General features: G+C 29.0%; 1 protein-coding gene across 1 annotated transcript; it reads left to right on the forward strand.

Moving 5' to 3' along the window:
• The first annotated feature begins 454 nt into the window (after nucleotides 1–454).
• Nucleotides 455–22,009, forward strand: LOC111617727. Its single transcript, XM_023359018.1, has 3 exons — nucleotides 455–523; nucleotides 3,265–3,365; nucleotides 20,050–22,009. Exons 1-3 carry the CDS (start codon nucleotides 455–457, stop codon nucleotides 22,007–22,009), a joined length of 2,130 nt encoding a protein of 709 aa, XP_023214786.1.
• Nucleotides 22,010–24,142: the final 2,133 nt, after the last annotated feature.

A 24,142-nucleotide genomic window follows, 5' to 3' on the forward strand; every position in this document is an offset into this window, starting at 1 on the left:
TGAAAAAAATATATACAAGTCTTATTCAAATATTACTTAATCAGCGATTAAACCCATCATATTATAATCTGTTCGATATGTTTGCTCTCAATTTCAACAGTCTATTGTGGAAAGCACCATGGAAAGAAATTGACTGGGTGGCTTAGTTTTTCGATCTGAATCCTTTAGACTTGTCATGGAAATATCTTGTGTACAGTGTCAATGGCGCGTTATCCTATGGGCAAAAAGGGACCTTCACCAAGAGAGGATCCTAAACCATCTTTTATATATCAGAAAAAAATTCCCCAGAAACTTCCTCGAAGAAAAATGTCTGAAGTCAACACTGTACATGGAGCGATAATTCAAATTTGCCTGGGCCCCATGAAGCTATATAGTGTACCAAATTAGCGTAAAACGTTTGGAGGAACTCGAGGAATCTATTGAGTATGAAAACTTCACTTTTCCGAAGATATTCATGGAAGTATTATGTCAAACTTTGGCAGAAGATTCGTGGAAATATCTCGAAGATAGTGTACAAACAATCGTAAAAAATTTGGAGAAACTCCAAGTGTGCTGAGTATGGAAAAGTCACTCTTTTGAAGTCATTCTTTGGCAGAAAATTAAAGATAAACATATTGAACACGTTGTAATATAAGTGGTTTCAAATAATAATTCTAATAACATTTGAGTAAGATTTGTATTTCTCGTTCAGTTGTAATAAAGTATTAAACCTAGACGATACCTTTTATGCCACCCATGTAACAATGATCTAGCTGTAATAATGTTGATTTTCATTACAGTATATTATTTTAATTTTAAAAAAAAGCATGATAGACATAAATATGTACAATAAAGTGAATGATATCATCTTTATAATTCACTAGATAATGTTTATTGAAATTTGGTTACATAGTGAATCACTTATCCAGCATTGAATATGGGAAGATTAATAAATAGCTTTCAGGAATGCACACAGATTATGGAGATGAACACAGTAAAATATATAAATACAGAAATAGCAATAATATCGTTGAGTATTAAAAGAAGATAAATCGAATAGATAAATGGATATAATCACATGATTAAATAATGTAAGGATATAGTCGTAATGCACAGAAATTGTGGAAGTTATTCCTCTTCTAAACAGCGTAAAATAGCAAATAATTGTAGTTTACACAAATGAAATTTAGATTATTATATATATTTATAGAAAAAACTTTAATTCGTTAATCTTCGTGGCCGTAAAAGTCTCTTTGGTCCCATATACCATTCTAACTTACATCCAACGAAATTAATTTGTTCGTTTATTGTAGCCCATAGCATACGTCAATCAATTACACAATTAATGCCCATATTCGAAAATATTCTTCGTTATCAAAGTCTTAAGAATGTTTTATTTTATAAAACGTTATAATATTCAGAACCTTTAAATGTGATTCTGATTATTTATTAGGGCAAATATGATTTTAATTCGATTAATATATATATATATATATATTTCTGCTTTGTTCCTACAAACTGCACGAATATAATATTTATTTAATATATTTCTAAAAGTTATAAATATTTTAGAGTATATTTTTAAAATTGTTGGCTTGTAATGAATCTTATAAATACCTCCAAAATAAAATCATAAGTGAGCATATCATTAGGTTAATGTTTAGTAACATTTTCGATGACACATTACAAGCATCTTCTACACAACTTTGGAGACAGCCTCTGACGTATCTATCGTTGAAATAGAAACTTCCACAATGGGACATTCGAACTATTTCAGTATCAATAGTGAGTGTTCCACTATCCAGAGCGCATCCTCTTACAATCATGCTCTCTCCGGTATCACCTACAAAGTTGTAATACTTTTAGTAAAATATTGAGAAATTTTAGGTAACAGAAGTAGAAAATATATAGCTTAAATAATTTTAAATTATTTCTTATTATTATATAAAATTTTTTAATTTGTAAAAAAAAAAATAATTAAAATTTATTTCACAAACATTATAATTTCATAATGATGAATTGCCAAGACCGAATTTATTATTTTAAAGTGCTAAATATTCTCAAACATAATTAAGTTTACTTAAAACTTTATATAATTTGTTTTCTTTCTGAAAAGAAGTTTATTTTTAAAAGGACGAGCTTACTTTTAGAATGTTAAATTAATTTACCGCTTTGATACGATAAGCTTTAAATATATAAAGGAAATTTTATATGAATAGATAATGAACGAAGTTACTAATAGATTTATATTGTTTATTATTAATGCTATCCGTATTACAATAATGAGATTAAGTTATAAGGCGATTTCAAAACCTTTTTAGAAAATGTTATATTAATATTTTAGATGATAAAAGCCGATAATCTGAAAGTAATTAATGAGTTGCAAATGATGCAAATTAATTTCATCTCCACGAGTAAACTTTTCGTGACAGGTGGTGTCATCATTATACAACGGAAAAAAATAAATATTTTTAAAAAAGTGTCATTAAATATTTTTAAAAAATAATAAAAATAAAGTTTATACATACAATTTTTTAATCGATTCTTTTAAAATTAACCGTAAAATTTAAAATTAAGTAAGGAAAAAAACTTCCTCTTCGCGTGTTTATGTGGAGGGATTTTTCTGCACCATCCGCTCAGCTGTGAAGTATTTTTACTTTTTAATCTTTGAATTTTGTTGGATTTTTTTATTCCAAGTAAGAATTTTCCTGATGTCTGCGAAACTGTAGACTTTTTTCTGGTTTAGAGCGGTTGTTTGAAATTAGGGATGGATTAATTATATTAATTAAAAGGTGTCATTATTTAAATTCTAAATTAGATGATCTGATGTCACGTGTAGATAGAATGGAAATCTGATTTATATGAGGTATTATTCTTGTTTGAGCATCGTTTGTAATAGGAAGGAAGATAGTAGGTGTTTTGTTGTTATCATCTCAGGAATGGGTGAGAATATAATGAAAGTAATGATGCTGATGAATTGATTGTTTTGTCCTTTATGAGGAATCTTTGGGAATTAAATTGGACAGTACTGATCGAATGTAAACAAATTTTGAATAAACTCATATTAATTTCTGTAGTTTTTTACTTTTTGGAGTTTTTGGCTATTTCCTTTAAACTTTGTCGTGAATCTGGTTTCAGGGAATAGAATAAGGGTCGTTTGAAGAGTGGCTGATTTTTGGATCAGTAATGATTTTCGTTATAAAATTGTTTTAAAAAGTACTTTTTTATTTTTCTTAAACTATACTTGAAACAAAGATTATTTTTTCTATATTTGTTTATTTTCAGGATGATAACTGGAATGATATTTTGTCGGAGAATGAAGGGGTAATTAGTATGGAAGAGGTTTTAATCTGCGGTGACTTCAATGCAAGAGGAGGTTTGCATAAGTAAGATTGGTTGGAATCAGTATTGGATAATGATTATTTATGATAGCAATTCGAAGGATCATATTTAAATGGGAATAAAAGAACTGTTGTCTTTTTGCATGTTTAAGAATTTGGTAAAAGTAAATGGCCGCGTATTGAGGGATACGGTAGGAGAGTTTATGTTTGTGAGTAGCCGCCGTGGTTCTTCTGTCATTGATTTGTTATTGGCTCATATATGATTGAGGGGAAACAAACAAAAACATTAAATATAGGCCTATATATTTAATTTTATATGTATTATAATACTGCATCTGCATATAACGTAAGGATACACATANTTCAATAAAACCTAGATAAAATATGCTGTGCTGCTTTTCCTCAGTAAAAATTTATAATTTATTAGCCTTTAAACTTGTAAATGGGTTTTAAATTATGGAGTTTATTAATATGTTAGTAATTTGTAATCCATAATTGATTTCATTCATTAAAATATGGTTTTAAATTCAATAAAACCTAGATAAAATATGCTGTGCTGCTTCAGATGATAAATATTATATAAAAAGAGAAAGAAATTAAAGTTTCCATCTTCATCATCATCTTTTTCTTCATTATTGTCATCATATTTATCATCATATTCTCCCTCCTCATATTCTTCGTCTTATTCGTCTTCATCCTCTCAGCTCCATCATCGTCGTCTTCTTCTTCTTTATTATCAACAAAAAATGACTCCCTTTTCCATCAACGAATTAAAACAATTAAAAATTTAGTTCCTAATATATAATACGTTTATAAAACATATTTATATACGTTTATTTCCTTACTGTTTACAAAGAAATCTACAAAAACAAATTAAAATAATTAAATATTGATCAAACTAAATTATATTAATATATTACAATATTACTACAATATGTTAATGTCGTTACTATATTATCACGAAGTTAGATTACTGACGTTATTAATTAGATCATATTACTCATTATACAATCACCATGTTTATTATTATCATGTAAAATTACAATATGATCAAAGTAGTAAGAGTTTTCGTCGTTTTCTTTGTTGTAAGGGGGAGGTATGCCTTTGCTACGTTCCTCCCTTTTGAATTATTTATTAAGTTATATTGTATGTTTAATAATAATCAATAATTATTGCTTGAATCACCTCGTTTATGGGGTGAGATGTTTCGCTCAGTACTACTTTAAAGCAGTACAAGTCGACCCCCCTATAACACTGTTGATAATTCCGTTTTATATGAATTCCATGTTGTACGAGTCATTTATATGATATTTTACAAATACGTGAGCGGTTCACAGCCCGGCACACGTATTTGTAAAATCTAAGTGACTCGTACAACATGGAATTCATATAAAACGGAAAAATCAACAGTGTTATAGGGGGGGGTCGACTTGTATTTATATTTGATATTACTTCCAGGTATGGGAGTTCGCAGAAAATTTTCCAGCTTAGAGACAAATAATTACATTAATAAATTTTTATTCATTTAACTGTATGGAGTTTTTAAGGGGTTTTTAAAAAGGTTTTTAAGGTAAAGTGACCCATAGTCTAGGGGATAAGCTTACGTATCTCAATCATTTCTGTTATAATTTGGGGAATTTTTACTCGGTCTCAGGGGGTTTTCTCCCCTCTGAGGACACTCTCCAGAGTATACTCTAAAGCTACGTTAATGAATACATTTAATTATACTATTTTTGTATTTCTCCTCCATTCTTTGCGTATAAAAGTATAAAAATAATATTTTAAAATGTTAATATTTCTAAATGAATTTTTATTATGACAATTTAACACCAGTAACGTGAAAAAATTGAAATATATTCGAAAATTATTCTCGTTTGTCACCATTATCCATTCGTTAAAAACAAGGCACAGTGTTGTCTGACACGTGATACAATCATTAAACGACAAGACCGCTTTTACCACGCCTAGTGTCATTTAGTTGAGTAGAATTCGTGAAACACGCCAGCTGTAACAATATAACCAGATAAAAGTATAGTCTTATCGTGTTGTAGTGGTAAATGGAAATTATACTGAGTTATTTTCTTACTTATAAAAGTTTCTAACATACAAAGGCAATATAAAACCCTATATTTCAGTGCTGTATAATATATTTTACACTTTGAAAATTCGTTTTACTGTCAAATAATAATAATGTAACTTATCTAACTGAATGATTGATTGGTCTTTCCTTGAATTTATATCTAAGCATTTTTATAGTTAGATATTTATTTAATTAAGACAAAATTCATTAGATTTTGAGGTATTTTTGATGAAATAATAAGTAAAAAAATACACGAATTGAGCATAATATTGGATTTAAGTTTATCTCTAAATCACTAGAGATAAATTTCAGTTCAATATAATAAAATATGTATTACCAGATATATTATTATACATTGTGTGGCTGTAATTTTTTTTTAATTGCAAGCCCATACATTCCTATTATCGTTCGTCTGAGTGTCCTTCGTTATTCTCGAGAACGGAGTTGGATAAATTAAAATCGAGACCAGATATGGAAAACATAAATGCTGGAGGGTTCGATTAAGTATATACAAACTTCCGGTTAAATCGGAAGTCACGTGATTTCAATTCTAATGTTTTTTTTCAGTACGGAGTTAGGTAGATGACCGAGATGACTCTATTGTTATCAGGAGAAGTATGATGTACAGGGGCAAGACACTACTTAAATCTAGACAAGATATGCAAATTAGAGGGGCCGAAGATCCCGATTTATACACGAACTTTAATTAAAACTACAAAATGAATAAATATTTGGATTTTTAAAAAGGTAAATAGTAAACGAGCAATTATTTATTGTGGCACCATCATAATGCTGGACTGCAATTTGTAATCATCTTTTAATATATAAAAAAAAAATTAAAGTTTAATTCNTATTATTTTTAATTAATATAATTAATTTTACACCAATTGTGTTTATTTCTCTATCCCTCTAGAGCAGGGTTCTCAACTGTTTTGTTCGTCGAGCCACTTTCCAAGATTACATTTCATTCGTTTACAGCTTTTCTATTCTGATACAGAATTAGAATTACTTACAAATAGGAAATTGGAATTGTTAATATATTATACAATCAAAATAAATTTGCTCATCAACCTGCTTCAAACGAACCACGATATATCGACTTACCCCTCGAACCAGTCGATGTAGAGTTAAATTTCTTCATTATTTTCCTAAATTATCATTATTTCAAATCGTTTTAATGTTTATATAATCGAGAAATCTATACTAATTATATAAATCACTTCTAATTTTTATCAGATAAAGAAATAATCGAAAATATATTAGCCTATTAAAGAAAGCATCTAACTTTATATACGAGTAGAGATTTTGATATACGATTGCCATGAGACTCGTATTCACTGGTTATGTCACTATTTGTGTGCAACTATCTTTTCTCATCGAGAAACTACTCGTACATTCCATATATAAATATTTCATTTCCTTCTTAGGAGCAATATTACCCGAAGGAACACGTTATAGAACAGTTTTACTTGATATGTAAATTTATTTTTATGATACTAGAAATAGTACAATATCAAATAACATAAATTATCTCCATCCAAACTTTTCAAACTTCTCTCGAAAATTTATTTAATTGCAGTTTTAATAACAGACCCATTTTAAATGGAAGTTACATAAATTAATCTCAACGTATACGGGTTACAAATATTTGTATAAGTCTATACGAAATTAAACAATTCATGAAATCATATCTGTTAATTTATGATTACAGATCTATTAATAGGAGCTTATATATTAATTAGTGAGATAAAATGTCAATATAATAATTAGGATAAGAGATTTATACTAATGATAGTTTCGAAGCGTATAAGGAGTTCGAATCGATCAAAGGGATAAACATGATTTATGTAAAATTAAATAATATTTTAATAGTGCATTTCTAGTTAAAGGGAAAATAGCTAACATAACATATAAGATTATATTATTTAACTGCAATCTGAAGAAACTGTAGACCTATAAATTCCCACTGTCGCTCATCTGTCTGCCTGTCTCTCCTCCCTTAATCTCGAGAACGGTGTTAGATGAAAGCTAGGGGCAGAAAACCCTCTTAGCCTAATTAGAGATTCCATTTAATTATTTAACAACTTCGGTCTGACCGGAAGTTACGTGATTTCAATTCAAAAATGATCTCCAGAACGGAGTTGCATAGCTGATTGGCATGACTCTGTTGTTAAAGGAAAAGTATGTTGCACAGGTGCAAGACACTACATAACAGTGTAATTATACATTTTTTCAAAATAAAATTCTCTACTTTTATGTATCTATTTACTGTAGTTAATTTTATTATTGATATACATTTGTTTAAGGCCTACAGGGCTTATATTTAGTACATGAATTGCTTCAATGTTTTAAAATATATTTTAAGAAACTCTATCTCAGTTCTACTTTGGATATTAAAGGATAATTATTATTAAACTTTCTTATTTATCTAAGCTCATTTTATTAGATTAAACTGTCATTAAAATTATATTAAATGCATTTTTTTAAATATTGAGTTAAACATGAAATTAAATTCATATTTTTAAATTATATGATTTAATTATTATTTTACAATTGGAATAATCAAAATTATTGTAAAATTAATATATTTTTATATATTTATTAAATTATAATTAACACAAACGTTACACAAGCATATAATGTAGGATTATTATGGTAATCGGTCAAATTTAGACCCCCTCCTGGTTTTTATTGTACAAGTCGACCCCCCTATAACACTGTTGATTTTTCCGTTTTATATGAATTCCGTGTTGTACGAGTCACTTATATTTTACAAATACGTGAGCCGTTCACAGCCCAGCACACGTATTTGTAAAATCTAAGTGACTGGTACAACATGGAATTCATATAAAACGGAAAAATCAAAAGTGTTATAGGGGTTCGACTGTATTTCTTAACGTTTTGACAGTCCGAGAACCTCCAAAAAATTTAAAAAATCTCTTACAAAATTCTGTGTTGTGTCTAATTTTTTATTATATCTCAGGACTGGATGAACCAAAAATTTGAAACAGAACTAAACCCATATATATATAATGTATTGGTGCTATTAATTTTGATAGTTAAAGGTCAAGAGGTTGGGGAAATAAAGGTGGTTATATCTCGAATGGAATCTGTAAAAGTTTTACTTGTTTTATCGTTTACAGTTTCCTTAAAAACTCACTCCTACCCCCAAATAAGTCTTTTTATAATAATTAATAATATAAAAGCTATTTTTTAATGAATCTCATGTAAATTATGATTTTCGTGAAAGTCGTCGTGTAAGAGCTCTTGCCAGTCTTTATGTATAACATAACTATTTCAATTAAATAACATCTGAAGTATTACATAAATACAGAACTAAAATAAAAACATGTTAAATTTGATTGTAAAATATAATCTTAATGTTAAATCGAAGTGTAATTGCTAACAATTAATTAAAAGATGTATTTAACTTAAATTATCAATTGTTAACATTGATATTTATACAAAAGTTTCCTTCAAATCATAGTTTAAAATGGTTAATAGAATGAAAGAATTAATTAAAAATTACTCTCGCAGTTTTAAACATTGCTTAACAAATTTATTTAACTGTTTCCTCTTTATTATACTATTAGATAAATATATATAAGTGGTATTTTCTATATTCTATGATTTCTATAAAAGCCACTGTGTTATCTATTTTAACAAGCAATGATACCTTTTTTAAAAATATTTTACTGTTTTCTAAAATGCTATTGTTGGGTGTTAATTTNATCAAGTAAATATTAATCAGCATAAATGCTATTTTATATTACTTTAAGATAGAAACCGTAATAATAAACTACAATAAAACTTTGTTGATTTTATAGCTTTAAAAGTTATTAAATTTCAATTTTTCTGACCTCGTAAAATCATTAAAATTGGGCTGCAATTTTAGAATTTTAGACCTATAAATTCCCACTGGTATCAGTCTGTCTGTCTGTCAGTCGAGAACAGAATAAGATAGATGAAAGTCGAGATCAGATATGAAAAGTTTAGGTGCAGAAAGGTCCCGTTATTTCAATTCGGAAAATTCCCCAGAACACATGTAGATGGGCATGACTCTTATGTCAACAGGAAAAGTATGGTGTACAGGGGCAAGACAGTATTAAAATTAAGAGCATTGTGACGATGTTTTCTTTTTAATACGAAAAATTTCGTGGTTATTTGATTTTTCTTATATTCGGAATAAAGTTAAAAGTTCCTTGAGACCCGCGAAAGATCGTTTTACGGCTCTTTGGGAAGAAGAAGTCACATTTGGGAATTGTAGTCAATATGTTTCTCACACGATAAGAAAATATAAATAAGTTTTGGATTTATTTTAAAGGATATATTCAGAAAATGTTTCCTATTATGTTTTATATTAGCGTATTTATTCATAGAAACTATTATATTCCGAGATTGACAGAACAAGTAATAACATTTTTTTAAATTTAATTGAAGATTTTCTTGATATAAAATAAAAATTTTAATAATTTCTTTATCATAAAAATGACTAATTTAAATTTTAAAAATCTTATTTCATTAAGGGCATTTTTATTATGAATTTAACATTTTTAAGCTGTAATTTTCAATTATTTTCATTATATTGTATTATATAAAACTTTATTTAAAATTTGATTATTTATTTATGATTAAGCCAATACAATTATTTGTTTAAATAATATATTACATTGTAATTTATTTTGTGGGTATTTGGAAAAATTCTTCAAAATTCATTGTTCTCTGTAAATTATATAAATGTATATGTGTAGAATAGATTTAGTTCTTTTGAATATTTTATACATTCATTTTTCTGGTTTTGTAAGACTCTATGTTGAGGTGTCAAATTCCTACACACTTTTTCTCAAGCTACAATAATATAATTTGCTAAATTTCAAGTGTTAGAGTCAAGAATTTATTCATCTGTCTTTGTACAGCGATCGTTAATGCATTGTACCGTACATTGTTAACGCATTGTACATTACGATACATTGCATTGTACCGTATATTTTAATAAAATTACGAACATTAATATTAATTTCGATGTTTTCAACATTTCTTTAGCCGGCCGAATGGCCGAGACGATTAAGGCGTTAACCTACTGGTTCTCAGGATCCGGGTTTGAATCCAGGCGATCGAAACCCCTGGGCGTGGTCTGCTCGATTTTTCAATAAATTATCTCTTCAATATTATGTATGTATATATATATAAAGAAAGACAATTTATTTAATGAATCAGAGGTGCATGGCGAAGTTGCTGTACTTGAGGCAATATACATAATTGTACCTGCATGTTTTACCAGAGACATTTTATTAGATTAATAATATTGAAAATTTTATTTAACTTTACATAGTAAATAACTAATATAACTTATAAATTCTCATAATACTCGTTATTATTTAACGCCCGAGGAAATAAGCCACCCTTTGTTCCTCCCTCACAACTCTTTTACAAAAATTATATTTTATTAATTGTAAATAGTCTACGTGTATATAATTATTGTATAAATCTATATATCTTATAAGCGTAAAGAAATATAAATGATTTTTACTATAACTTTAAAAGCTACTGTGCCTATGTCTGCTAGCAACAATGGAAAAAAATAGTACATTTTTACACTGTGGCCACAATAAATGTTATTTATTTTAATATTTACATATTTGAATTTACTTAAAAATTATATATTAGGAGTGGGTTTAAAAAAATTGTAAATGCTAATAACGAGCAAAATCTTAAAATTAAGTCCGATCCCTCTTTAAAATATGACACGACTCCCTTTATCTCCCTACCTCCTCGACCTGTAATCACCAAAATTTAACCGCATTAATATCCTTAATACACAAACCTCTTTGCAAAATTTCAGAAATTTTCGATGAAAAACACAAGAGTTATTAAACTTCAAATGGGTGAACAAAATTGTGTCAAACACGCACACATAATCTAACACATATAACACAGAGAAAAAGTTGGATTTAATTTATTTCTATAGATGAAATCCATACAATAACTTTCTAGATAACAGTTATATTTAATAAAACAATCCGAAATAATTTTTTTTATTTCAATGAAGTCACAGAGATGAAATCCGAATCAATGAAAATAACTTGAAAATTAAACTTTCATGAAGTGATAAATATATTAAAAGCCCTAAACAGTAATAATTATAAGTTACTATTATTAATGTAAATGTAAATATTATAAGGAATAAATTACATAAATATTAAATTGCCCGTCGAATTAATAAAAATAATAATTGAATATCTTGCGGTACGAACGTAGTTTTAGGAAAAATTACCTTAAAGTTCTGAAGTAAGAAATCTGTGATGTTCACCAGAATAGGCAGTGATACTAATAGAATACAAATGATATTACGTATAACAAGGGCAGAACATTAAAAATACAAGTTTTAAGTTTTGGCTTACCATCGATTAATCTAATTTATGATATAATGAAAATTGAGTTATTAAATATTTTAGGATTTGGAGAAGGGATTGCTTTCTATCGCGACAGGATGTTACAATTACAGTAAACCAGTTCCATAAATTCGGAATGAATAAAAAGGTAGGGTACCTCTAGTCTATGAAGTCCTGTTGTAGTTTTCTCTCCGAAGTCTAATGATACTTGAGATCAAAAATGAGCCAACGGAAAGTAAGTAAGTGAAAAGTTAAACAACATTTATTCTGGAGTAAATTTTGATAATTCGCAAAGTTGTCGAATAAAGTAAACATAAACACGTACACTGTGTAGGTCAGTTAGCCAAATATAGTGCCTATAGGAAAGAAAGAAAAGAAAGACGGGAAATATCAATAATTATCCAGAATAAACGTTCATGGCGCCATTTTTGACCCATGCACCATTGGCGAGAAACCTCTACAGAACCTTAAACCCGGGGATCCTCGACCCAAACACTTACCAACTTTTGGAAATTCATACTTTCTTCTCACTTTGTTTGCCCATAATTAGTCTAATCCTTCTACTTTTAGTTATTCTCAACTTGTGAGACTGGTTAACTTCATTTCTAACATCCTGTAGATTCACTTTGAACTCGAAACAGTTCTATATAATTTCAATTGTGTTTACTGTAACCGATTACACGTAAATTGTAGCTTTACATATAATTTGTCAAATACAAAATTTTCATTTAGCAGATAGAAAATATGATTTTATATTTATATATTGAGAATGTGATGACCCTCCATTTTTCTATGTAATTCTGTGTTTATAAATGTTTAAATACGATAATTAGTAGTATTTTTAGTATATGTTACCGGAGGCATTTTCCTTAAAAGTAAAAGAAACATCATTATTGATAAAACATTAAAACAAATATTAAATACTTGAAACAAATTTTAGAATTATAAATTATTTGCTGAAGAAATTTTTACCATTAACAATGGGGTGTAATTTCTTTACATAATAAAGAAGTAAGTTGCCTATTTAATTGGATCCACTTTATAGTATAAAAGAAGCAATGAATTTGTTTAAATTGTAGACAAATTCTATTAAATTATTTTCTATTTACATCATCTTATTGTCCTCTCTCAAATACAATACAAATTAATTAATTTTTTTTAAAATGCAGTTCCATAAATTGATACTTTTTTAACAACAAAAACCATAAATTAATATTTTGTATCTTATCTGAATCAATTGTGAAAAGGTCTAATTAATGCTAATTACTCAATTGATATCATTTAATTAATGAAATTAAGAGAGGAAATTATCAAAAAAAAAACGAATTTTTCACATTGATAATTACTTTTATAATTATAAAAAAAATATTATTGATTAATATTAATACTTGCGAGTTTTAAAATTTAATTACTAATATATTTCAGTATCAAAAAATTAAAATTAATTTATGAAATTCATAAAAATTTAATACTTTAAGATCCACAATTAACCAATTAAATTCGAAGAGATAAATTAAGGAGTAATGATGCGTTTGAAATTAAATAGAGCTGAAGCACTTAATATTGCTGAGTATTCAAATTTACTTATGTACTGTACTGTATATCTTACATCACTGTGTATGTCTATTCATCTGGATTATAATCAGAGTAATGGTGAAATTTCTTTTGTAATATTAAAGAAATTATTTCGAATTTTTCTCTCACTAAATGAAAGCTTTCTTATAATACTTACAAAAGTATAAGTTAAGAATTTTAATCGTCGTCGTCATTTTGTTGCAGTGCTGAAAATGTAAAGACGATTTACAACATAAAGTAACTTTAAAGGAGTGAATTATTTAAATAACTAAAATTTCTACTAAATTCGTGAAGATACATTATTATCTTACGTATTAACACTTTGTAACAAAACGTATGATAGCAACTGTGGATTAATTAGACATTTTGATTTAGTTTGATGGGATAAGACAATGAACACGAGAGCAATCTGCAAATGGAATGTCTCCTGAAAGGACTTTCTATTGGAAATTAGCCCCTATTTAAATGTTAGACACGTGGAGAAAATCAGAAAAACGGGCTGTTCATATGGAGTTCTTCGCATTTTCTTCATGTTTGTAACATCTAAACAGGGGCTAGTTTTCCCGGAAGATAGATTAGTTGCCCTCGAGTAGCATTCGTGTATACAAACAGACAAATCTTCAAAGGAATCTCGCGCCCAATAGATTGAGATGAACTTTTTCTGTCTGAGAATTTGAAAGATCAGTACCAAGATTCTTATCGTTTACTATTTTAGGATGTTTTATTCTATATCATGAAAGTGAATAGCTTAATTTAACAAAACTTTTATGCTGCTCACGCGATATAATAAATTAAGAGAAAAATCAATGAATTACAAAATAAAAACACTAAAACCTTGAATTTATTTTGATATAAAAATCAATTCATTATTCTTTTCTTTTTAATATTCTTTAAACTTTTAATATTATTGCTGATTTACAAGCAACAATATTAACGAGTACCACTAGTAAACAATTTCATTTTGATTGATATGATTTATAAACAGGGCATTTTGATTTTATTAAATACTCTATAATTAAATTAGTTTAAAATTCATATAAAAAATATTACAACTCGTTTATATATATATTTATTAATTATAGTTGTATTTTTATGAAAATTCTCTCCTCACTAGAAAAATCTGCTGTGTAGACCCTTCTATAATAATATTTATTACAGGAAAAATATAAGATAAATAAAAGAAGTTCTTTATATTATCATTGGGCTTAAATGAAAAAAATTGTAGACCTATAAATTTCCATTGTCGTCCGTCTGTCTTTCCTTGATCTCTAGAACGGTGTTAGATATATGGAATCCGAGACCAAATATAGAAAATTTAGGGGCAGGAGGGCCCAATTAACTAAATAGGAACTTATGATGTAAATCGAAAAGTCACGTTATTTCAATTCAAATATTTTCCCCTGTAAGGAGGTGATGAATAAATCTTTTCTTGTAAATGGATGCCATAGAAAGCGTAAAGTTAAAATATGGAGTGAGGAATAAATCCAATTATTCTAATTCTAAATTTGTTGTAAAAGAAAAATAAAAATTTTTTTTACTGTCATTTCACTTTGAGATAAACACAATTGAAGTTTATCTTTGTTGTTTCACAAAAAGTATATAACAACAGAGAGAATAATACAAAACTTTAGGGTAGCCTACGTAAACTCTGTATAACAAAATACAGAACAATATCCAAGAAAACAGAAATTTCTAAAAGCTAACAAGGTGTAAACGCAAAACAGTGTTAAAATGTGTTTTATATTTGTGTGTAATTTATATTAAATTCGCTAATTCAATAATGAAACGCTTTGATTTTATTTGCTTGTATTATGTCGTTAAATCTTGCAAAGCAAACTTCATCCACCTCTAATTAAGATAAGTATATCCTTAAAGTATCAGCCTTTTATGTCCTATGGCAATGCATTGTAATACAGTAATGTTTTAATCCCCGTAGGGAAGGGGTGGGAGTGCTAAGGCCACACCTTTCCATCCCGAAACCCGATAAATACTGTACTGATTGGGGATGAGGGATGGTGATTATGTCAATCTCGAAAAACATAACCAATATAAATGTTTTATTTTTTATTTTTAAAAATATATTAAAATTACTACAGTGGACTCTCGTTAATGCCAATCCAGTTTATTACAACAATTGGTCAGTATCAGCAGTTTTTTACGTCCCACCCTTTAGTATGTACTGAACTCCGCTTTAAGGGAAACTATATCAAGATTAGTAATTCATAACACACAGGTTTGAAACAAATATGTTTTATCTATTTTTTAAAGTGTTTTTGTTCTGCAGGGTCTTTTCTAGCAAAGCCAACTGTGAATTTTGCCAGGTCCTCACCATCCTCCGAAAAATTCCTGGGTTTTTCGACCCGTCTGGATTTCTGCTTTTCAACGTTGGTTCGACCATTAACCTACTTCGATATATATTTTAAAATGATGTTAACAACACAAGATATTGTAAAATTTTATTTTGAAAAATTCTAGTTGAAAATTAGTAACTTTTTATATACAATCAATTTCTTTTTATATTTGTTTTAACGTATAAGCTTCTGTAAAATTGAACTTTACAGATTAAATACAATAAAATCAAATAAAACATTTTCTATTCTGTAAAGTAAACGAAACTTTTATTGTTTACAAGAAATCGATCTTAGAACAGTAGAAATTTCTTGTTAAAGCTTAACTTTGTAAGGGAAGTTACAAATTGATAAAATCTTGGTATTTTTCAAAAAGACTCTTAATTTATTAAAGGAATTTGTATAAGAATCGAGGAATTTCTTCTAAGACAACAACAATAATAACGAGCAATTATTTATTGTGACGTAGTCACAATGCCAAGCTGCAATTTTAAATCATTTTTCAATTTAAAAAATCACATGATTTCCGGTCTACACCGGAAGTTTGTACGTAGTTAATCTAGCACCTAAACCTTCCATATCTTGTCTCGATTTTTATCTAATTCCTTTCTCGAGATTAACAAACGATAGACAACGGATAACAATGGGAATGTATAGATCTGCAATTTAAAAACTGCAGCCAATAATTTCATAGAGAAATATTAAAATATATTATTATTAAAGTTATGTTTATTTTAGTATACTAATAAGTTTATTAATTTAGTAATAATGAATTTTTCATCGATGTTAAAGAGCAATCGATATTATAATTAACACTAATTCGATTCCATTAGCCTTTTTAAATTACTTTTTTAACTACTCAAAAATCAATTATTCAGTAAAAAAAATTATAATTCTATTGTTAAATCACTTAATTTTTAATCTAATTTTTAATAAAAAAAAATATATATTTAAAATGATTTTCTGATTGTTTTACAAAATCCAATTAGCATAATCAATATAAGTATTTTTTTAAAAATAATTTGAAAATCTTATCATCTTTATTAAATTTTTAAATCAATTTTTTTTATGCTTGTAAGCCTCTTACAAACTTTTCTTCATTTTTATCTTACCTTTCGAATAATGATATTAATATTTTTTTGACATTTTTAAATTAAACGAAGCACTGAATATGAATTGCAAGTAATTGATGTATCAAAAAAAAAGTGTAGAAACACCCACATGAAAGAAAAACAGCTTGGCAAACAGCGGTCCAAATGTCCTCAGATATAAAAGAAGAGGAAACCTGTTAGGTATTAACTCAACAATATGGCAGCCATTTTGAAATCCGCCATTTTGGATTCAGTTCCATGATTTTAAATGGGAAGGTGGACATGTGACATATGACACTAGTGGTGAATTTCACCAGAAAAACAACGGTGTGCTTTAATTTAATGTAAATTTACTCCTTTTCGAGATTTTTAAATAATTTTTCTTCTAAACAGATGACAGGAATGACAAAAGACATTAACACAGATAGAACGTGCTCAGAGTGATCTAATCATTCGTATTATCGTAGAAGATTTTAATCAACACCATTCATCTTTAAACAGCAAATTGTTGATGTTAGTGATTTATTGCTTGATGCTTGCATTTAGACGGATGAGTTGGTCAAGGTTCATCATGAATAAGAGAGAAGTAACACTCGAACATAGTGTGTAGCACGTTGAACATATTATGTATAAGAGATTCCCGGACACTGGGAAAACTCAGAAATGAAATATGTAAAAATTAAACATATACTTGTGAGTGCTATGTAGGCTTCTTTATTACTAGACTTATTACACTGTCATTGAACACAAGATCAGCCTTAGAAAATCACTTTATTTTTCCAAAATGTATGCATTTCGGACATTAATTCCTTCGTCAGCCTTATTTTACAAATATGTAAAGAACTGACACATCCACATCTACAAAATGCACAATAAAATCCCTACGTTTGATAAAAATAATGATAACAAATTATTGATCTATAATCAACTTGGATCTAAAATCCAATTGACGAATTAACGAATTTATTGTAATGAATTTCTAATGAAAGTCCAAATTTTGGTCACTTTCTACCTGTCCGGAATTGCCCCAGGTTGTTAGCTATTACTCCATGCCAAAGGAAAATACCAGACTCTTAACGTTATAACAAATAGCGTTAAACATTTAGCAAATCTTGTCTAATTACCTGAGAAATTAAATTTCTTTAAAACGTGCCAAAAACGTGCGTAAAATTTTCTACGTACCTGTCATATTTCTGTTTAAAATCAACAAATAAACAGTAGAATATTAACTAAAAATGTTTATTAAATACACTCATTGAAAAAAGTTATGCATCTAGATTGAATTGTCCTATTACAGCAAAACTCGGTAAATCTCAGACAGGTTTATAAATGATTACAGTTATAGTTTAATTTTACGCCCAGTAATGTCAGAAAAAAGCCTTAAAATCACTACACCAGTAAAAAGGCTCTCGGAGACACACTTTATTCAGAATTTCCAGTGAACATTACCTATAATTGGAAATCTTAGGCGTGTTTTATGATACAGTCAAAGACATTGTAAACAATTGACGGAGTTTGAGAAAGGTTGCATCGAGATGAGAAAAGCAGAGTGGCCATTTTTCAAATTTTCCGTCATCTGAGCTGTTCTGATCTGACTCTGAGATGGTATTGAAGACAGTGGCTACGTCAGGGCACAAATACATAGTTGACAGACTACTAGACTCAACGGAAGAGTACAAACAGAGATGGTTGCTTTATGTTGATATAAGTAGGAACAATCTGCAATAAAGTATTTGTACACTACCCAAAAACAGGTGGAAATCTTGCCACAGAATCTTACATCTTTCCATATCATTGGCAGATGACTAATAGAGAAATTTGAATCTCTGTCACTTTGCCACACTTATTTATATCCCACACAATGTTTGAAATATAAATAAGTGTGTCAACATGATTTGTCATCCAACGAACAATTTTGGGACATCAACTTTCGAGCCTCTATGAATATGAAATTTGGAGCGCCAATGCCAACAAAATCTGTAAGCAAATCTCTCTCAGGATAGCATTATTCCTGCAAGCCCGACTGAATCGCCGCATGTATTTATTCGAGATGAAACCCTACCAGGTATTAAATATTCCTTCAAATTGTATTATTGTTCCATAGATAGTTGCCCCTTGCCCCTTTGTTACGGAATAATAATCATTCATTACCATTGTCATAATGTTTGCATGAATAAAGTTGCCCTTAAAATTCCCTTGGCATAAAATTCATTAAAGTAAGCATTAAAAATTCCCTTCTTGGTACGTAACTTTTCTCTCAATCAATGTATTTATAAATAATTATCATCCAAGAGTTCATCATCTTTATTAAATTTTTAAATCAATTTTTTTTATGCTTGTAAGCCTCTTACAAACTTTTCTTCATTTTTATCTTACCTTTCGAATAATGATATTAATATTTTTTTGACATTTTTAAATTAAACGAAGCACTGAATATGAATTGCAAGTAATTGATGTATCAAAAAAAAAGTGTAGAAACACCCACATGAAAGAAAAACAGCTTGGCAAACAGCGGTCCAAATGTCCTCAGATATAAAAGAAGAGGAAACCTGTTNATATTTTTTTTTTAAACAAAGCATTTGTTTATTGAATTTTTATGTCCATATTAAACCTATTTTTGTCTCTTTTCATAGAAAATAAAAAAATAAAATTCATAAATTTAACGTTATTCGTATGACAGAGACGTATAAAAGAGATAAAAATACAAATTTTATTATATTTTTACATGTTTATACACACTCTTCTACTTGCATTTTCTGTAGGGGAGAGCGGGGCTAAAAGTTCCCGTGGTAAGTTGTTCCGATTGAAATAGCTTCATAAGGAAAAAAAATAATAATAATTAGTAAATACATCATGAAATCGAATGTTTCTGCGCATCGACGGCAGCCATCTTAGTTAGGCCAGTAACGTCCAGTACATTGGAAAAGGAGCCTGTACGTCGCTGATCCACGTAAGTAAATATTTTCGTGTTTGATATTTTTGGTATATCTGGCGAATTTAAATAATTAGCGATTAGTTGTTTGGTATTTTTATTCAAAAATATATATGGTATCTTGATATAAACGCTAAAACCGTGTATGTCTCGTAACCTAATCTAGTAGTTGCTGTTTTGAACCCATGTGTTATTGGGGCTAGATGTTCCCTTCTTTGGGGGTATGTTGTGACCTTGGAACAACTTGCCCCAGTTCATCTGTACTGGCAATGCAGTAAAAATACAGTAATATTTTTTTTTTTTTTTTGCAGTATACGGACTTATATTCGAAAAACAACACGAGGTTCTGTATCTCAGGAGTTGATGCAAAGAGCTGCAGATGCAGTTATTAAAGATGGTAAAAAAATAAAAACTGTTGCCAGAGAATTAGATATTTGTCATATGACGTTATACAGATTTGTAAAGAAGTTGAAATCTGGAGTAGAAAACGCTGTGGTTGGCTACAAAAAAGTAAGATTGGTCTTTAGTGAAGAACAGGAAAACAAGTTAGCAGAATATTTGTTAAAATGTGCAACAATTTTCTTTGGTCTTCTACCAGAGGAAGTGCGAAAATTAGCATATGAATGTGCACAGAAATTCAACGCCTCTGATATTCCACCATCTTGGCATGAGAATAAAAAAGCTGGTCCAGATTGGCTGACTGGTTTTTTAAAGAGAAACCCTCAACTCTCGATTAGAGCCCCGGAATCGACAAGTGCTAGCAGAGCATCATCTTTTAATAAGCACAATATTAACGAATTTTTTACAAAGCTAGGCACAGTGTTGGATAAATATAAATTTCCGCCCTCGAGAATATATAATTTAGATGAAACTGGCGTTACAACAGTGCTAAAGCCAAAGAAAATTATTGCCAAAAAAGGAACTAAGCAAGTTGGAGCTATAGTATCTGCAGAACGAGGTTCATTAGTCACCGTAGAACTGGCAGCAAATGCATTAGGACACACAGTTCCTCCAATGTTTATTTTCCCTCGACTTAAATACAAGGATTTGTTTATCAAAGGCGGACCACCGGAATCCATTGGTGCAGGAAATAGCTCTGGATGGATGACAGCTACGGAGTTCCTCATATATATGGATCACTTCATCAAACACACCAGACCATCACCTTCAGATCCAGTTTTGTTATTGCTTGATAATCACCAATCTCACGTCGATATCAATGTGGTAGAAAAAGCGAAATCTAACTCCATTGTAATGCTGTCATTCCCGCCTCATTGTACACACCGTCTGCAACCATTGGACGTTGGAGTGAATGCACCGTTTAAAAATTATTGTGCAAAGGCTCAAGACAACTGGCTACGCAGCAACCCTGGCAAGACAATGTCAATATATGAGATCCCTGAAATCGTAAAATATGCGTTGCCAATTGCAGCAACTCCTATCAATATAATGAGCTCTTTTAAAAAGGCTGGCATTTGGCCATATGATCCTAATATTTTCACTGAAGACGACTTTGCTCCATCTTTCGTCACAGATCGCCCTTTGGCTCCAACGCATGAGAGTGTCTCTGCAGGCATCACACCTATAAATGATATTGATATAATTGATATGGAAGTTTCAGAGGCAGAAACTAGTATAGATAAATCCAACAATGCACGTGAAACTGTAAGCATTATTGACGAAAGACAAATCTTGGATCAACCAGGGCCATCAGGAGTTGTAAATTTGTCTACAACTTCTGGTGTTGTACAAGGACTTGGAAAGGATGTTCCTTTCTCCCCAGAAGCAATTCGTCCCTTTCCAAAGGCACCACCACGGAGTGGAACGACCAAGAGATGTCGTAGAAAATCCGCAATTTTAACAGACACTCCTGAGAAACAAGCCCTGGCAGAAGAGCAAAGCAAAAAAAGGAAGGTAAGCATTGATAATGAAGAAGTAAGAAAAAATAAAGGAAAGGGAAGGGTAAAGAGAAATCAAGGGAATAAAATAAAAGGGAACGACAAGAGAACGCTAAAAGGAAAAGGAAAGAGGAAGTCCATTAAACGACAGGTTGTACAAATGAGCAGTGAAAGTTCTGAGAATGAAGAGGATAGTTTAGAGTATTATTGTTTAGTCTGCTGTGACCGTTACTCTAACTCACGTTCTGGTGAAGAATGGATCCAGTGTCAAGAATGTAAGAACTGGGCCCATTCCAGATGTAGAAAATATCGTGACATGTTAACATACTTTTGTCCGAATTGCGGTTCTGATGAATCTTGTGATGATTTATAAATATAATATTATTTTCAGTCAAAGACGACTTTCTGATATGATTGAAGACTGATAATTGATAATTTCAAGGCTGATTAGCTACTTAAGCTAATATAATGGTTAATGTTTCAATCTTTAAGTAAAAATTATAAATGTTAAAATGTAAAAATGTTTAGTTTATAATAAATTTAAGAAAAACAACTAATTATTCATAAGATATTATTGATTAGTCCTTAAATACGTACTTAGTTAAATAAATTATTGTTTTTTTTACATATTACACCTTCCATAGATCTCGTAACAACTTGCCCCACCCTGTTAACAACTAGCCCCGAATTGGGGTAAGTTGTTACTTTCTGACTTTGGGTATTGTATTATTAATTATAAAAAATCTTACAAAAAAACAACCCCAAAAACTGTCTTAATAGCAAAGTTAGATATACAAGGTATTAGTAAATTTTAATATCTGAATACTTATGCTAGAATTAAGTTTCATTAACAAATTATGAGGTTGAATAAAAAACGGAACTTGTAGCCCCGCTCTCCCTTATATAAAGAAGAATATCTTAATTCTTTTACATATAATCTTTAAAATATATTAAACTCTAATTTTAATTCTATATATTACGAACAAAATGTAAGATATTTAATACATTTGCAATCAATATATAAATTTTACACATCGCAAAACTATAAATCATAAATTCGTTGTTAAATAATTTCATTTTAAAAACTCTCGAGAGATTCAAAATAATGTTGAGAAAAAATTACATTAGTCATGCTCTAGACGGATATAAAGACAGCTAAAAATATTCAAAATGGCGGAGGAGATCCTTAAGATAAAGGTTGACTCTGTATTCGTGAGGAGTGTGAAAGGGGGACGAGATATAAAGACACATGTTTAATTATTTTTTGTAGGTTTTGAATTATATACTCTAGCAGTGCAGATATTATTATCATCTATGTGACAAAACGATAGTAAAATAAGTTCAGAAATAAGGTCGAATGTAAAAGTCACGTTATGCCAAAAGATAAAATGTAATCTTGAACTTCAAAAAACAGGAAGCCAGAAGCAGTGAGATAAAATTAGAAATTGTTACTACTGTTATTACTAACTGAAACACTTGGCAAATACAGTTTAATTTAAAGACTTAACCGTATTGACAGAACCCAACATTGTCACTTTATAATTTTGTTCTATAAAAATATTTTCTTTATATTATTATTAAATTAATTAATTCTTTTATTAAAACTATTTTTATAGCAATAAAAAATAATTACGTATATTACGTAATTATTATCATATAAATATAAATAATTTACCATATACATATTAAGGACACGTATGCCATAGAAAGTTCTTTCTTACAACAATTCTTTTAAACAATTGATTGTTAATTTTAGTACGAGTTTAGTGGTTTAATAAACTGTTTCCAATAAAGAAGTAATTTTATGTATAAGAGATAATTTATTAAAATATTTTAAAGTCAGTAAGTGAAAATACGTGTAAATGAGGCCATAACCTAAGTTTTTTTAAGAGCTTGACATGTATTTCACATCAAATTTAAAACGGAAATAACCAAGTCCAACAAAATAATGTATCTAAACGCAAACATATATAAATTTCTGTATAATTTGTCAATAAATATAGAAAACCAGTTAAATATAATTAAAAAAAACTATGCATTTAGTTTTCAATGCTGTTATCTATAGATCGAAATCTTTAAATAAACACTGAAAAGTTTGTGAGTAGTTTACTTCGTGGTACAGAAATGAATACAAGAAATTTGCCAGTGCTTCGGGATGAATAATACAATTCTACAACAATCAATAGATATATTGTTCAATTTTGCCACAGGCATTATTCTGTTGTTATAACAACGTTCATCAATCAATTATCTCCTCAGATCTGACCCGTAACACATTAATTTCCATTTTATGAAATTCCTGTTTATTAACGCTACGTTTATCTTCAATGTAACTTTCCAATTGCTTATTATTGATTCATTAAACTCAAATATAAAATGTTGTTTATTATTTTTAAATAATTATAAAAATATAAATAGGATTTTTAATAAACTATAAAGTTGTTTAGTTTTTTACATGTATATACCTTATATTAAATATAAAAAAGTAAGAATTACATTCACTTAT

The sequence above is a fragment of the Centruroides sculpturatus genome, unplaced genomic scaffold (genome assembly GCF_000671375.1).
Source record: "Centruroides sculpturatus isolate CEXI.00-Female unplaced genomic scaffold, Cexi_2.0 scaffold207, whole genome shotgun sequence".
Taxonomy (NCBI): domain Eukaryota; kingdom Metazoa; phylum Arthropoda; class Arachnida; order Scorpiones; family Buthidae; genus Centruroides; species Centruroides sculpturatus.